The sequence below is a fragment of the Harpegnathos saltator genome, unplaced genomic scaffold (assembly GCF_003227715.2).
Source record: "Harpegnathos saltator strain DR-91 unplaced genomic scaffold, Hsal_v8.6 scaffold49, whole genome shotgun sequence".
NCBI lineage: Eukaryota > Metazoa > Arthropoda > Insecta > Hymenoptera > Formicidae > Harpegnathos > Harpegnathos saltator.
Genome location: NW_020230304.1, coordinates 391,730 through 409,811, shown reverse-complemented (window position 1 = coordinate 409,811; position 18,082 = coordinate 391,730). Strand labels below are relative to the sequence as shown.

At 36.8% G+C, this 18,082-nt stretch overlaps 2 protein-coding genes and 1 long non-coding RNA gene across 4 annotated transcripts; 2 read left to right on the top strand and 1 right to left on the bottom strand.

Moving 5' to 3' along the window:
* The first annotated feature begins 4,040 nt into the window (after positions 1-4,040).
* Positions 4,041-9,356, top strand: Prosalpha3 (proteasome alpha3 subunit). The gene is made up of 8 exons (XM_025302395.1): positions 4,041-4,413; positions 4,569-4,688; positions 4,771-4,953; positions 5,062-5,403; positions 5,499-6,206; positions 7,542-7,694; positions 8,294-8,921; positions 9,009-9,356. Exons 1-8 carry the CDS (start codon positions 4,249-4,251, stop codon positions 9,149-9,151), a joined length of 2,442 nt encoding a protein of 813 aa, XP_025158180.1. The 5' UTR covers positions 4,041-4,248; the 3' UTR covers positions 9,152-9,356.
* A 458-nt stretch (positions 9,357-9,814) lies between these two features.
* LOC109503612 (uncharacterized) lies at positions 9,815-10,225 on the bottom strand. The gene is made up of 2 exons (XR_002162661.2): positions 10,189-10,225; positions 9,815-10,047 (listed from the first exon to the last, which is right to left on the bottom strand). It is a non-coding gene; the product is annotated as an uncharacterized LOC109503612 (long non-coding RNA).
* Positions 10,226-11,448: 1,223 nt separating this feature from the next.
* Rrp5 (Ribosomal RNA Processing 5) lies at positions 11,449-17,896 on the top strand. 2 transcript variants are annotated; one of them, XM_011136665.3, is made up of 6 exons: positions 11,449-11,581; positions 11,748-11,810; positions 12,041-12,605; positions 12,678-16,031; positions 16,432-16,597; positions 16,676-17,896. In XM_011136665.3, exons 2-6 carry the CDS (start codon positions 11,748-11,750, stop codon positions 16,845-16,847), a joined length of 4,320 nt encoding a protein of 1,439 aa, XP_011134967.1. In that variant the 5' UTR covers positions 11,449-11,581; the 3' UTR covers positions 16,848-17,896. The 2 variants fall into 2 exon arrangements, with proteins under 2 accessions (XP_011134967.1, XP_025158182.1); XM_025302397.1 differs by having other exon boundaries at positions 11,461-11,497.
* Positions 17,897-18,082: the final 186 nt, after the last annotated feature.

The following is an 18,082-nucleotide window of genomic DNA, read 5'->3' as shown; positions in this document are numbered from 1 at the left end:
CCGCATGCAACAACCCCAAAATCTCCGTTATCGCAAATTTTACACATTATTATGGTGATACTTTTAGCCACCTCTTTTCGCGTGTCTCGCACTTAATTTATGCTGAATATATATATATATATATATATATATATATAAGAAAAAAAAATATATATATGTTCAGGTTTATTTAGTAGTTAATTTGAATATATCGATAGTGAATTATATACAGTTGTGAGAAACTCTGCACTGTACGTTTTAACAAACATGTGAAGACGTATGTCGGGGATACGATAATTCCTTAAAGCACTAGTTCCTGGCTTTAAATGGGGTTAGAATAGATGATATAACTTGTTGAGAGGCTACAATGAAATGTTATATTAATACAGGGTTTATGTCGATTGTGTTCGACAGTCGTTTCATACTAATCTCTAATTTATCATACAAGAGGTTTAATATATCAGAGTGAAAGAGTGTTTTCATTCAATCGATTCTAGTTCTCGACCAATTTAACCAAATGTAGCAGTTAGGTATATAAGTTTATGGATTGTTATTGCAATTTAGCCTTTGTTTTTCTTTTTTCTTATTTGTTCCAAGTGTTTTAGATTTTATTCGCACGAGTGCCTTAAAGATACACCTAACAGTATTCGTTGTATATCGTGTTATATATATTATATAAAAAAATATATGGAGAGATATATATATCTATATACATATATTACATATACATATATACGAGAAATGAATATATATTTGTACACTTGAGCATGTTTATACACAAGTACATAATTACGCCTTAGTTATATCACATAGTATATTATATATAAAAAGAAAATATATATATATATAATTATTTTTAAATATAATATGAGATTGAGAAAACATTTTATCGATCATTAAAGGATTAGAAATTTTCTACACGAAATACGTACAAAATGTGCTAAAGTTTACTGTTGCCATTGAAAATGAGAAATTTTGCTACCGTGTTAAACAAAATCTATAGTATAATCGTACTGCCTCATTACTGCTACGTGAAAGTTAACATATATTATGCGTACGATGAGAATAACATAAAAATTCGATGCCCGTTTATTTCACTGCACTAATGAAAACGCATACATACATACATACATACATCACTATACATACAGGGACGACGCTATTGTAGCAAGACTACAAAATGTATACAGAAAATTATACAATATAAATTGTTAACAGCCGATTGTTAATTTTTGATAAATCTGCAAATACTGCGACATTAAATCTAATCAATTGCAGAAGCGCTTATAAAGATTTATATTATTTAAATATATTTAGATATGTTTAAAAAGAGATTTTTCATATAGATATACAATATAAAATAAATGTACAGCATACCTCTTTTTCCAAATAATATCAAATGGACGTCAAAAACAGCGTCAACACGGAGAATTGTATGATGAAAGTACATACAGATATTCTGTATACAAAACGATCGCAAAAGTATAAAATTTAATACAATTTATTGTGCAGAGGAAGAGAAACTTTGATTTTCTATACGTTGCACTTTGAATGCCTTTAATGATTAATTTCCAATCGATGTTGTTATCATATTTGTTAGATAAATCTAATTATCAGTTTTGAAGATGAATGGTATTTGGAAATCTGTGTAGTACAAACTACATGAAATATATGTTAATGTTACATTATGATAATCAAATCTATGAGAGAGAACATTTCTAGATTAAAAGGGGACAGATAGAATATATATAATAGTTATAATGTATTAATTAAAACTCAATGGTATATATGCGGTATGAACATACATAGAGGATATTATATTCAAGTTCCGCTATGCTATAATTTAACGAAATTATATAAAAACCGCTGTCGTGTTTAGTTTATGCTATTAATTATATTGGGAAGGATATATATATATATATCATTATATATATATATATATATAAAATGTGTACAAAGTTACAACAGTCCTCGTATAACTAAGGCTTCTTATGTACTTATATATCATTGTTGTGTGCTCTCGATGTGCCTAAATTTTAAAAACGTTACATGCATCACACACGTCCAAGCCTACATATGTGGAAATTTGTGTAAATAAGATATTTTACGAGACCACATCACTTGTACATTGTATAAGAAAAGTTCCTTCAGCTGTATACAGATATTAATATTGTACATTAGATCCGTGCATTGGTACAGTGAAATATGCATTCTGTGCTGTAAAGAAAATCAACAACAAGGAAGATGCCTTTCAAATGCCTCCACCGTTAAGTTACACGTAATGTTTTGCGCCGGCATTTACTGATGAAACAATACTGCAATAGCGCATCGTACATGATATTATTACGATTGTCTATTGAATTTCCAATTGTGCAATAAAATAGCAGATGTGTTGTTTCGAAGCGAATGAATTCCTGTATGAACTTAACAGATAAGGAGATTGTTAACTGCATATTCGGAAATTAACGAAATTCGCCACGTTAACGAAATATTTAATCCAAAGTTGAACGAATACGTTGGCAACAAATTGGATTTCTGACTTCCACTAACGCGTAAATCTATATAAGCTCATGCAGGACTGTGTTTATGAATACTGAGAGATCTTTGTTAGATATTTTGTATACTATAGCTTAATCATTGATGGTACAAGTCGCAAGTTCGTATTTGTATTCGATTATTTACTACTGCAATGTACGTATCTTATGCATATATTTATTGTCCTGCATTATTTACAAAAGTGTGTATAGCATAATGATTAGTTTTTTTTTTTTTCTTTTTTGGACACGTCTCTAAATCTCAAAATTTGTATGTCTCAATAAGAAGTTACATACAAAGATCAACAAACGAATTGTACATATTAAATCGTTTGTTTCCTCAAATTTTATATATAAATATTTTATGTGTTTTATATTTGCTTATATAAATTTATTCCAGTAGTTCTCTTAAAATTTTCATAAAGAAAGAATGGGAATTGATCGAAGCAGACGTGTGTTGTGTTTATACAAATATATGTATTAGATAAACAGACTCATGAATTTGTATTAATCAAATTAAAATCTCATCTATCTGTTACATCAAGATCTTGTTAGATAAAGAATTATAATTATACATATATATGATCGTTATTATTTCTTAGCATTGAAAGTCAATCCACATTTCGGGAAATAATGTCGATCAAAAAATGAAAGAGCATAATTCCAAATATAAGTCAATCGCTGGCATATTAAATAATATCATCCGTTGAAAGTAATAGATCTTTTTAACAATATTAATTTATAATTTATAATTAAAAAACTTTACCCTTCGTTAATTTGTCTATGTAATATATCGCTTTACTGCATTGTGTGAAAAAGAATTGTACTTTCTGCGATTTATAATAAGAAAAAAAAATATGTTACTCGATAAGATTTGAAAAATCAGAATTCCTGCTTGAAGGTATCGGTGGAATTGCAATGAACTACAAATATGTAATCATTCCATGAAAAATTAGGATAGTAAAATCTATAATTTATAGAGATATAATAAGTTTTACAATATGTTAATTTTTCTGTTGTTGTATTTACACGTACTTAGGTTATGAGAGTGTGTAAAAAGTTCAAGTTACTATAGTCCAAGGAAAAATAAAGAGTGAAGTATATGAAGAAATTAATATTATATTGTTTTTCATTATGTCATTTCGATCTTTATGTCATATCTCTTCTTTATCTTCTTGATTGGGTAGATTTGTTTATAATGTTCATTCACACGACGCAAAATCCATTTTTAAAGAAGCGCGCTCCATTTTTAAAAACTCGATAATTTCTTAACTCGAAATTATCGAAGTTCGATCCGCGTGAGATCGTGTGAATTTTATTTTTTATTACTAAACTTTCTGTACTACTTCGCCCTAGCTCTCTTTTCAAATAAGTTTTAGCTATATATTTGTTTTTTTTTTTTATTTCGAAAATGTACATTGGTTCAATAATAATAATAATATTATTATTGTCTAGCTGCCGATCGCATCCCTTCAAAGTTGCCACTCACATTACTGGATTCTCTCCAATTCCATCACGCATGCGCGTGAAGCCTCACCAAGGTCGAGACACGTGTGCACTGATCGTTGTATCGAGATTAAACTTTGCTCTCCTTCGTTTGATTCAAATTGAAAAAACTATTCATTGTATGTTGTATAAAAACGTGCTAGAATTTTTCAAAAGTGAGCCGACTTAGAATTTCTAAAATCAGCAACCACGAAAAGAGACCAAAAGGTGTAATCAACGATCGTGTAACATGGAAAAGGACATCCTAGTTACCTGTCCTTACAATAAATCACATCGTATTCGTCGATACAAATTAATGTCACATGTAGCAAAATGTAAAAAACAAAGTGATACAACGAACAAAGTAGCATGTCCGCTGAACAGTACTCATATAGTAGATCGGAATGATATTAAGGTACGTATAAGTTTGCATGTAGAACTTTCAATTTTTTTCTGTTATATAAAATTTTTGATAAGTACTAAGTATATATTGGCACTTAATTTAAACTTACATGGAAAATTCTACGATTTGATTGAGTTGATGTTAATGTAATATTTATTAATATATAGAACCATCTTGCATCTTGTTCAAACCTTGGATCTTTGGTACAGAGCAATGTTGAGAAAGAGATAGACACAGTGTCAATTGTGGATACAGATACGCACAAAATAGATGAAAATTGGGATCTGGTATAATATATAATATGAATGTATTTGTTTGATAGAAAGTATACGCACAAAGAGATTGATTTAGATATAATTTTTTTAATAGGCACCAGAATTTCCAACATATGATCCGATGACAAGTTCAGCTTCGAAAAATGTATTACGATGTGTGAATGGGTTGACAAAATCAGAAAGGAAAAAATTTAGAATGAATGAACGAGTTCGCGTTGCAAACCTTAATGGAGAAAGTAGTACCGTCAAGCAAATTCCTTTGCTGCATGAAGAGAAGGTATATATATTTAATATAATATATGTCAGAATATGTTAATTTTATATCAATGAGAAGAATCGTCTGGTTTAATAGAATTATATTAATGAATTTCTTTTGTAACTATAGATTCGTGAGATACCATTGCGTCCTCCATATGGCACTGCACAGACTTTGTTGAATAATGTAACAGTCAGTCAGAATTCTAACAAAAGTGCATATGAAAAAGATCCTGCTATAAATACACAAGCTACAACATCAGCAATTGAGGGATTGCATGATTTACATGATTTACATCGATTTACACAAACATTCAACGATGAAATATTTTCTAATTATGAGCCTGATGATAATTTGAAAAATAATACATTCATCAGTAATGAATGTCATGTAACATTTGAAGATAGTATGAAAACAAATAATACTTTTATGCAGAAACTATTGGAACTTTCAGCAGCTAACAATGATGTGGTAATACATTAAAAAATACTCATAATATTTTTATGAGCTGAGTTATAACTGAATAATACTAATATGTATCTGTGTGTATTTCCTTCTAATTTCAGTCATACAGATCTTTCAATTCTCCGGGCCCATCTACTAGATATGAGCCTGCGGGCTTTGGTAGAGAAGAAAAAAGTTTTTCATTAATTGATCGAAATCAAGAAGCAAAGAATGAAAAGGAACAGAAAGATGCTGTAATTGAGGTAGATGCATCTTGTGATATATTTGGTATTAATAATTCGAAAAAAACTGAGCTCACTGAGAACGCTTGGAATACGAGTGAACGAACCACCGATAAGTTGTTGAATTTATTGATTGACAAAACGGAAAAAATTAAACTCATCGAGAAGACGAAAAGAAACGAAGAAAGAGGAGGAAACAGGAATTCAGGAAGTTCGAAATTGGAAAATATATTATGTGAACTCAATGATCGATTAGATTATCTGACAAATGTTCAAAGCGCTGCTGTTAAGCAGAGTGCACGGCTAGCCAAAGAGGTGAACGATCTTAAACAGCTGAAAAGTTGTTGCAATATTCAATCGTCTACGAATTTGAATAAGACTAAGATAAGTGTTGCTGCTAATTTTACTAAACCAATGTCACTGCTGGAAACAACGCGTTCAATAGATCATAATGTGTCCCAAGCAATACCAGAGTTTATGAAAAGTACAACATTGAGCTCGTACAATACAAGTAGAGATGATTGGTCCGATGTAAAAGATCATAGCGAATTGCAAAAACTTCAAACCCCGGATGATTTCTGTCCTCATTAGGATTTATAAGTAGTTGCACATATCATGAATATTTCTTTTTTATCAATAACCAAGCATAACTTTGGACATCTCAGAATCTATTTATTCTCAAGATATTTTTCTCTAAGAGATAATACTTATAAATGGTTATGTAAAATTGGATATTTTAAATTTGACACGTTAACGGTTATTGCTCAACGCGTTGACTGGCACGATAATTTTGCATCGTCTCATTAGTTTACACAAATCAATCACACCTGATGATTTAAATATAAGATTAATTGAAAACTGATAAAATAAAGGTAATAAATATACATCATATACATGAAATACATGAAATATATACATGAAATATTTCAGTAAAAAAAATATGCATTAAAAGATTCGTATTACAGTTACTTAACAAATAATAAGATATATACTTATTATAACTTTGAATATAAATTTTGGTTAATTAAGTTTTAAAACATACTATGTTCATGAAAATCAATGTGGCGAGTCAACATGTTGAAGTAAAATTTATTTTATCTTAAAATATATATAGGAGGACATAATATGAATGTAATAAGTTACAAATACGTAATATATATAATTTCATTTTATTCTTTATCATCTAAGAACTGTTCTATTCACATGTTTTTGAAAGTAGTAAGTAGCTAAAATAATTGAGTTCATTTTCATGAAAAGTCCAGAATAATTTTTATGTGACATTCTGTATGTGTTGTGTTATTTTGGTAATTTGATTTTTTATTGATTATTATCTAGTATACCAGAAGTCAAATATTTCAAGATATATACTCGAGATATACTACATATATCTTATGTATTAGGTTGTACATAAAATATGTATAATGTTTGGTTTATATTTTTTATAAATAAATAAATTTCATTTTATGTTCTTGATTTATGCATTAGTAGAGAGACTTTGTTTAACCTCGAATCTTTTTATGAAAAGTCAAAGAAAATTAATAAATTAAGATTCTACGGAAATTAAGAGCAAATCTCAAATTGACTTTAATGCAGCAAGAATATCATGGCATCTGTAATGTGCCATATTTTAAAAATCATATTTCTCTTGACAAAATTTTCTATTGTATATGTGACATAAATTATGTATTTTCAGTACTGGTAGTGAATATCGGAATATAGTCTAATAATAGTAAATAGATTATTTTAAATTTAGTTTATACCTTGAGGAGCTATGTAATAAGAACAAAAACTTTTGTAACAAAATAAATAAAGCGTTGTATATATATATATATATATACATATATATATATATATATATATATATATAGATGTACCCATTTATTGTGATCTCGCGATCTTCGTGAACATATGTGCTTGTGTAAGCGAGGATTTACAGAGAAACAGAAGCCAATCAAAATTCGCGCCGTGATTCACATACAAGTAGCGCTAGTAGTGCTGGTGATGACTGCGGAGGCATTCCAATTCGACGCACAATACGGTTGGACACAGCCAATCAAATTAGTTAGTTGGGAAAGGGTTAGATTAAATTTACCTCTGCTAGGGTGTGAATTCTCCCTCAGGTCTGACACTACGTGTTTGTATCTCCTTGCTGGAAAGCAACCTTCGTTAGTTTGAGGTGTCATCGACTGCCGAACGGTATCCCATTGTTATCAGTGAGAATTATTTTAACAAAGTGAAACTTCTCACAAAATGGTAAGTCAACACGACCTGCCATAATTTAATGTTAAATTCCGTAATTTTGATGCTAGTTTTGCGTATTTTGTTTATATTTATAGGTTATTAGAGAAATGCATTGTCATCAAACCTGATATTTCTGTAATATATTCCTCAAAATTTATACGTCTTAATAGTGATTCACGATTCTAGCAATATATAATCAAGTCGATATATCTGTACTGTACAATTTGTCTAATTTAACAAAGTATATAAAAGCACATTGAATATCTTTCAACTTATAAAAAGGTCTAATTTTCAAGTCGAATGTACATATTTGTTTATTTATACATGTTACAATAAAGATTTTAATATGACAGAGAGATGATAACTATAAGATTATTGCAAATAAATTAATACTTTCCATTTGACATGTAATACGTATTTGTTGCATCTTGCAGGCACGTAGATATGACACACGTACCACAATATTTTCGCCAGAAGGAAGACTTTATCAAGTTGAATACGCTATGGAAGCTATTAGCCATGCTGGTACCTGTCTAGGTATATTAGCAAATGATGGTATTTTGTTAGCAGCTGAGAAACGGAACACCAACAAGTTGCTGGATGAAGTATTTTTCTCAGAGAAGATCTACAAGTTAAACGACGATATAGTCTGTTCAGTAGCTGGTATCACTTCTGATGCAAATGTCTTAACAAATGAGTTGCGTCTCATTGCTCAAAGATATCTGCTGCAATATGGTGAAGCTATACCCTGTGAGCAGCTGGTCTCGTGGTTATGTGACGTTAAGCAGGCTTATACCCAATATGGTGGCAAGAGACCCTTTGGTGTATCCATCTTATATATGGGATGGGACAAACACTATGGTTATCAATTGTATCAGTCAGATCCTAGTGGCAACTATGGTGGCTGGAAAGCAACGTGTATTGGGAATAATGCAGCAGCGGCGGTATCATCATTGAAGCAGGAGTATAAAGAGGGAGAGACCACCTTGAAAGATGCGATGGCATTGGCTATCAAGGTGCTTTCCAAAACATTAGATATGAACAAACTCTCCGCTGAGAAAGGTGAGTGTTTTGTTACTTAATGTTACAATAGAATAATTTGCTATTCAACGTGCGTATGTACTGATGATTATTCTTGTCTGCTCACAGTGGAAATGGCGATACTGACACGTGAGAACGGTAAAACAGAAACGAGAATATTGCCAGCGAGTGAAGTAGATGCCTTGATTGCGGAACATGATCGATTAGAAGCATTGGCGGAACAAGCAAAGAAGGACAAACAAAAATTGTAAAATTTCGTGTTAGATATGGGAATAAACTGAAAAATATAGTGTGGTGGCAAAGTTTATTGTATCAGAAACTTAAATCTTTGTATTATGTACTATATAAATTATCTTCTTGCTACACGTGTATGATTAATTCTTACTGATAACGGCGCCATCGTTATTATAAGGTAATGAAATTATACTACGCATTAAAGCTTCTTTTCCATAAACAAGTGCTAATGTCTTTTTTCCTCCCAGTGTCTCTTATGAACATTATAAGATTCAATAATTTCCAACATTAATCTCATAAACATTGGTTATCTTCTCTTCAAGATGAATATCTTTCTAATCAATATTTATAACAAAATTTGATTTGAAAATAATATGTCAATACAACTACTAAAGCATAATTATCTGATTATTTTTATCCAAATATCGTGAAAAGGAATATAAATACATAATTTGTTTCTATAGACATCGCTATATGTAGCTTCAAAAATTATATTGAAAAATACTTTTAAACAACCAGATTTGTCATGGGAACGTTCGGAGATACTTGAACGATTATTGCAAATTGCAAAAAAAAATGCAAAAGTTATGTGTCGGATCATATTAACCAGGCTGCCGATACGGTCCCACTCCCGGGCGCGATCCCACTACTGCCCGCCACGGAGACTTTTGGCTGCTGGGTTTTCCCTCTGGCCCGGTTCGCCTCTCCTTAGCAACCTGGTCACCACCGGACTCCTCCAGGGTGACCATATTGATGGCGAGCTTAGTGCGGACGCCCAGTCAACGTGAACCCTGCACCAGCAGTGACCCCCGACCTCAGACCCTCCAAACATAACCAGCCTCCGAGTAGCCGGATTACAGGAGCCGCCACACTCCCAGCTGACAGAATGTGTTCGAATTGTCTACATCCCTTACTGGAAATTTAGGTCAACTTGAGATTCACTCGATAAAAATAGTTCTTGTGCAACAGTGGCCTTTGTCCGGGTATAAAACAACGCCAATTTCGCATTCTGATCGAATTTTGTAGTAAATAAATAAAAATATGTGTCACATACAGTGTATTTTATCGATTCGTTCCGTGAGAGAGGAAATGGAGGTCCCTCTCTCTGGCACGTTATCGCGCGCCAGCTCTCGGCGGTCGACCGCCCGACCACCCAACTTATCGACGACTTTACCGACACTGAAATGGTAACACGAGTCTATTTAATATTATTAGTCTATTTAATATTTTTGCGTAACAAGAAGCACACGATTAGTGCGCGGCAATAGTCCTCTAAATAAACGTGGCAGTCTTTATATTCTCCCGTTTTCTCATACACATGTCTTTATCGACGCAACATTTACTCTTTCGCTGCTCGTGTTACCATTTCAGTGTCGATAAAGTCGTTGATAAGTTGGGCGGTCGGGCGATCGGCCGCCGAGAGCTGGCGCGCGATAACGTGCAAGAGAGCGGGACCTCCATTTCCTCTCTCACAGAACGAATCGATGAAATGCATTATATGTACGTGTGTAACGTAGTGATGGTACTGTTGGACTTGAAAGTTCTTGGCGACCGTCGGTGATGCAGCGCTCTTTACTGAATGGTATCAAATGATTTTAAGCTTTGACTATATCACCGACTGGGTAAATTTTTGTATCAGTCAAGGGACTGCGATTCCAAGGCCGGTATTCATAGGCTATGTTCCAAAATTCACTGCCAGTACTGAAAATACATAGTTTATGTCACGTATATTATATATATATATATATAGATTTTCAATGCTAGCAGTGAATATTGGAACACAGCCATTGGCTGCATTCAGCAGACTCAACAGTTGGACAACATTACTAGATTTTCCACCGAATATCGCTCCTGATTGGTAAATACTTCTGGGTCTATGAAGAATCTAACAGAATGCTCCAATCACAGACAATAATCACTAAGCGCTCTCTGATCACTTTGTTCTACTGAACGCGGTCATTGTCAGATCTTCAGCCAGCGGTACACGGTGCTTGTTTTGTGTTGGATTGCTTGCTGAATGAAAATACTGCGTTCTGATTGGTGCATTTTCGATGGATGGAAATGCACCAATCAGAACGCAGTATTTTCATCCAGCAAGCAATCCGAAACAAGCACCGTGTGCCGCTGGTTGAAGATCCAACTATGTATTTGCACGTATTTTCTCTGGCTGCGTTCAGAACAAAATGATCAGTGAGCGTTTAGTGACTCTCGCTCCTGATTGGTAAATACTTCTGGGTCTATAAAGAATCTAAAAGAATGCTCCAATCACAGACATTAATCATTAAAAAATCATTAAGCGCTCACTGATCGCTTTGTTCTGCTGAACGCAGCCCCTTTGTATTTGCACGTGGTCATGGTGCACGGTGCGTTTGTTGCATTCCTTGAGGTTTGCTTGTTAGTTTGAACGTTAATGTGTATGCTTATTAGCTTTGTAAATAGTCGCAAAAGTAAGTATGATGGTTTGAATTAAAATATAACGTCCTTAGGAACTTTCTGCATCCACAATTATTAATTAGTTGAGTCTACCGAAGTAAATTCACTACCGCTTGACCTGCACGAAATATTCTCTCTTGAGCATTTTCTAATTAATATTATTACTTAAAATATTTTTAGATGACGTTGAAAAGTTTTCCTAGGGGAGGGAAGAAAGTTGAAGTTAAGAAATCTTCAAATACGGTATGTACTTAATTAAATGTAGTATTTACTTTTTTGTATGTTTTTACATGCAACTCAAGATGCTGAATTAGTAACCATTTCTAGATTTATGTTATAATGTTAAATGTTAAAATAAGATAATATTTAGTTATTTTATTAGTTAGATTTTGTTATATCTAACAACTTGAAAAATCCATATACAGAGATATAATTATATATTTGCAATTAACGATATAATATTCTTATCTTAGCTGTTTGATCAAAAGTCCAAGTCTAGCAAGAAGCGTAAAACTGAAACAAAGATCCAACATGATGACCCAATTGCAGAAGAAACAAATCTTGTTGTCAATACTGTGGAACGTTTATCTAATGCGACAATATGTGAAGGGATGATAATTCTTTGCCGGATTTCTGAAATAACTGAATATGAATTAATTATTTCCATACCAGGCGGACTTTTGGGATGTGTAAAGCTTACAGATCTCAGTGAACCTTACACAGATCTGTTACAAGATATAATTCATACAAAAGATGTTCAATCCGATGAGTTCAAATCTTTGTCAGAGTTGTACAATCTTGGCGATTATGTAGTATGTTATGTTAAAAAAATAGATTCTGATGGGAAATGGCTGTATAATTTATCTTTGGAGCCTCAGTTAATAAATCAAAATGTTAATAATACTAACCTTGTGACCGGTACAAAGATTGTTTGTACTGTCAAAAGCATAGAAGATCACGGCTATGTGATTGACACAGGCATAGCTAATGTTAGAGCATTTCTCGCTAGCAAGTATGTCAGTGAAGAAAAAAAATACTGTAAGTGTATAATTCATTTTGTATGAGAAATTTGTGATATAAACCAATGTATTAATATTGTCAATTACACAGTTCCAGGTAACCAAATTATGTGTGTCATCAAGGAGATAAAAACAGTAGACCAGGTCTCCATCCTTACCTTATCAGCCAAGAGGAAAACAGTCAATAAAGTTAGCACACATGACATAGAGTCTTTGGATGCTCTAATGCCGGGCACAAAACTGTCACTCCGTATAACAAGAACGCTCTCCAATGGCTTGCAAGTTACGTTTGGGAAAAATAATGTTGGATACCTAAACCGTATTTACTTGGACAGTCCATTATCCACATACGTGAATGACACAGAAGTAACTGGCACGCTGTTGTATATAATGCCAACTGTGAAATTCGCGTATTTTAGTCTGCCGACTGACGCTTCCGACGAAGACAGTCTGCCAATAGGCGGTGTTATAAGAAAGGCCAAGGTGTTGTACAGGGAATCTAATGGGATAATATTCAAGTTGACCAAGTCCAACCTACGCGGCTTCGTTTCTCTACATAGAACCGACGTACCAATCACTAAAATCTCGACGGTCTTTCAACCAGGTTCCGTGCATAAATGTAAGATGATCTCGTACAACTGGATGGAACATCTTTATGTTTGCTCGATGGAGCGGGAAATCTTGGAGCAGAAATACTACTCGCTTACCGACCTTCAGACAGGCGATACTGTCACTGTCAAACTCACGAAAGTCGACACGAAGTCCGGCTTTGTGCAGGTGCAAGTGGGTAAAATTTGCGGGTTTGTCGGGCCGGAACATGTGTCCGACAGCGGCTTAAGCGGATTGAATAAATTGAAAGATGGAGACTCTGTCGAAGCGAGAGTCTTGAATGTTAACACCGATAAGCGCAACGTGAGGTTCACGCTCAAGCAATCACTGATCAAGAGCAAGTTGCCAGTACTGCAGGACATATGCGAGGCACGTTGTGGACAGGAGTACCACGGTACAATCATCAAGATAAACAAGTACGGCTTGTTGGTGAGGTTTTACGGCGACGTGAAGGGTTGGGTTCCGCGTTCTGTCTTGGACAGCAATACGTCCGACATGAACTGGAATCACACGATAGGACAGACCGTCACGGTGTTGATCGACTCGATAGAGAAGGAAGAGGGTAAAATGAAGCTCAGGATAATCACTGGAGAACAAAAGCAACAGCAGTCCCATAACATGAAGGTTGGCGAGCTGATCGAAGGAACGGTCGTGGAGTCTTCCCTCGAAGGAATACACCTGAGAATATGCAAGACCAACGACTCCGAGGGTGTCGTATCCGGATTCTTGCCGGCTGGCCACATGTCTCCATGCTTAGAAATTGGGGCCTTACTCGCGTCGAAGTGTACTCCTGGCGATACTATCTCGGCTTATGTCTTTTCCATGCAGCCTAGTGTGATAATGTCGCGTACTTATATGACTCAGGGGGAGTATAGGAGTTTCGACAAGTTGAAGGTGGGCGATTGCATTCCATGCACGATCAGGGACATCACGAAGGACGGCGTGAAAGTCATCTTGCCCATCGAGGACTACTCCACGTTTGGATACGTCTCTTACAAGAACATCAGCAACTTCAAGCGGTTGTACATCGATCAGATACTCTTCGTCAAAATTACGGCTATCAACAAGCGGGAGAAACAACTGACGCTGTCGATGTCGTTGAAGGAATTATGGGACAGCCCGGTCGAGCACGGAGCGAAGATGCTGTCAGCGGTGGACGTGTTGAGCTTGTACTTGAACAAACTGTCGGAATTGGCGACTAACGTGTTTTACAAGAACAAGCCGATCTCATCGGTGACCCTGGGCCAGAAAGTCACCGGCGAGATCGAGAGGATTACCAAATACGGCCTCGTGCTGCGGCTGAAGGACAACCTGATGGGTGTGGTAGGCAAAGATCATTACACCAGCGAGCATAAAGTCGGCGACAAGGTGTTCGGTACGATTTTGTGGAAGAACTACATCCACGACTTGGTCGACGTGTCATTGTTACCGAAGATAGTGAATGGCATCAGCTCCAAGCAAAAAACCCTGCCGCAGCTCCCCGACACGCTTGTGCTGAGAGGGCAGATCATGATGATCACCAACTGGTTCCTGCTCGTTCTCGTGAAACGCCACGGTTCAGGATATCTGGTGGCCTTGCCGGTCCGTCGGCACTTGAACGACCTTACACCGAACTTGAAGCCCTACACGGTACACGCCAAGATCCGATTGTACGTGATAATGAAGAGAAACGAGTGCGACATTATACCAATCGGCATGCTGAAATCTGCGTTCGAGACTCCCAACGCAACGACGGTGGCACAGTCGGCCACCGGTGCGAATGAGAAGCAGCTGAAGAGAAAGGCGTGCACGCAGCAAGACGCGGCTTCAAGCAGGACGAGCAGGACGGCTAAAAGACCAAAGAGGAACGATGACGACGAGCAAGCGGCTAACAACGATGTCGCCGACAAAGGGAAGCTCAAGGCTCAAGCGAATAACACCGATCAAAGTAAAGCTGTCTGGCCAAAGGAAAGTGAGGCCAAGAAGTTGATGAAAACAACGGCCGGACGTGATAGCAACGCAAAGAAGAAGAGAAACAGAAAAGAAGATAAAGCAGCTGAAGAGCAGACCAGGGTAAAGAATATAGACGACATCTCTGAAGCAGACGAGGCTCCGTCCGACGAAAGCGAACAGCCGACGAACAAGCTGTCGAACACGGAAAAACCGCACCTTCCGGAAGTCCCATTTAACTGGGACCATGAACCGGACTCGAACCGGGCAGTCGCCGTTAGCGAGACGTCCAGCGACGAGGAGGAGCAGTCGACGGGCGAACCGGAGCAGAAGAAGAAGAAACTGAGCTCGGCCGAGCGGCGGGAGCAGGAACGGCAGAAGGAGCATGAGATTCGCCAGCAGGAGAAGAACAATCGCTTGGCGGGCAATCACGCACCCAACTCGATCGACGAGTTCGAGAAACTGGTGCTGTCTAGCCCAAACAGTGCGCTTGTATGGACGAAGTACATGGCGTACAATCTGCAGGCTACGATCGACAAGTCGAGAGCTGTCGCTAGACGAGCCATCCAGACGATCAATTTCCAGGAGGAGCAGCAGCTGTTGAAAGTGTGGAAGGCTTGGCTGAACATGGAGGCCAAATTCGGCACGCGTGAATCCCTGAATGACGTGTTCCAGGAGGCGGTGAGGAGGGCGGACGACCTCAAGGTGTACACGCACATGTTGAACGTGTTCTTAGACATGGGCGAGCGAACCGAGCTCGAGAAGCTGATCGACGTTATGACTCACAAATTCAAGGAAAAGCCGGAGATGTGGGTGGACTGCGGTGCCGCTCTGCTGAAGATCGGACTGAAGGACAAGTCGTGGCACATCATGCAGCGGGCGTTGAAATCCTTGCGGACGTTTCAGCGTGAGTGCACATGTTGCGTCGCTCGTGGCGCCGCTCGCGAGTCACAATTCCACCGTCCTCGACAAAAACGCTTTGTACAGTACGGCTGCTCGATTAAACTCAATCGGCCGATTGTTTCGTTGGAACCACAGATGTCTATAGACATCGTCGTCGAGCAGAATTGACCGGTCACATTTGATCGGTCAATTAACCTGAGGATGGCGGAATTAGCGAGTTACTTCTTCTCGGTAATAGCGTTATTTGGAAGTCTCCTTTAGACCTCTTTCATCAGCTACGTTAATACGATTACGATAACATAATTCTGTTTTCTTTTATTTCTTTTTTTCTCGGTAATATTAATCGGCAATTGCAGGGCTCGTATGAGTCCTTGAGTCCTTCATCATGTGCGTTTTCCCTGCAGATGTCAACCTCGTAGTACAATTCGCGCTTTTGGAGAACAAACTGGGGGATAAGGAGCGGGCGCATATGTTGTTCGAGGAAATCCTGAAAACCTATCCGAAGCGCATCGACGTGTGGTTCACTTATGTAGATTGCTTGGTGAAGACCGAGGACATCGACTTAGCCAGGTGCGTATCTCGCTGCGATGACGCATCTTGCGCGTGAGTACGTGCTAGTTTCAGGACAACGTGTCGTCATACTTGCAGGAAAGTGTTGAAAGAAGCGCTCTGTATGAAGCTGCCCCTAAAGAAGATGAAAATGCTGTTCAAGAAGTATGTCCGCTTCGAGGAAGCATATGGCACGGCCGAGGACTTGAATCGCTTGGAGCAGATGGTCATCAATTTTGTAGAGAATCAATGTAGCAAGGAATCGACGTAAAGTATACATATAAAACCATTTGTATAGTATGGCTCGATAAAAGGAGGAAATGAAGCTTTATTGATCGGATAAATCTTCATTTATTGAAAAGAAAGCACGAAGAGGGAACGAGACGAAGGTTCGTTGGAGATTAATTTCTTCAGATTTAATCCGATATATCTTAAAAATAAGTTCTTTAAGACTGCTCCAAGACTGCTCGTGTATCGTTCGCGAGATACAAAAAGATCGTTTATTACAAAGAAAATAGGAAGAAAGAACGAGACGAACGACTGAATCGTCAGAGGTGAATTTGTTTAGATTTAATCCGACACATTTTGCAAATAAATTCTTACATTCTCTAATTATACATTCTTCAAGACTGCTCGTGCATCGTTCACAAAGAGGTCATTTATTAGAAAGAAAGTATGACGAGAGAACGAAACGAAGGCTCGTCAGAGATGAATTGTTTAAATTTAATCCGATATATCTTGGAAATAAATCCTTGCATTCTCTAATTATACATTCTTCAATACTGCTTGTGCATCGTTCGCGAGGCACAAAGAGGTCATTCGCTGGAAAGAAAGTATAAGGAGAGAACGAAGTTTCGTCAGAGATAAATTTGTTTAGATTTAATTTGACACATCTGGAAAATAAATTCTTACATTTTCTAATTATACATTCTTCAAGATTGCTCGTGCATCATTCGCGAAGTACAAAGAAGTCATTCGCTGGAAAGAAAGTATAAGGAGAGAACGAGACGAAGTTTTGTCAGAGGTGAATTTATTTAGGCTTAATCTGACATATATCTTGGAAATAAATTTTTACATTCTCCAGTTACGCATTCTGCAAGACCGTTCGCATATCGTTCACGAAGGAACATAGGGATGAAGGCCCCTTCGTCCAAGTTGTATCTTTATGTTAGATTTACGACATAAAACGTTGAAAATAAATTCTTGCGTCTCTCTCCGAGGCTGTTGGTGCATCGTGCACGGGGCAGCAAGAGGGACGAAAATGTATCTCTTTAGATTTACAATCCGACACGTTGCAAATAAATTCCTCTTGCTTTCTAAGACTATGCGTGTATCGTATTCAGAACGGGAAGCGATGCGACGATGAAGAACGAATCGTAGGAAGGCGAGGATCGCCGCGCGCTCTCTTTCTCTCTCTATCTCTCTCTTTTTCGAGCAAGCGCAACTTTCGCGGGCGAATCCTCTCGATTTCGCGGCGCGCCGCGTCGCGTCGCTTCCGACGAATCT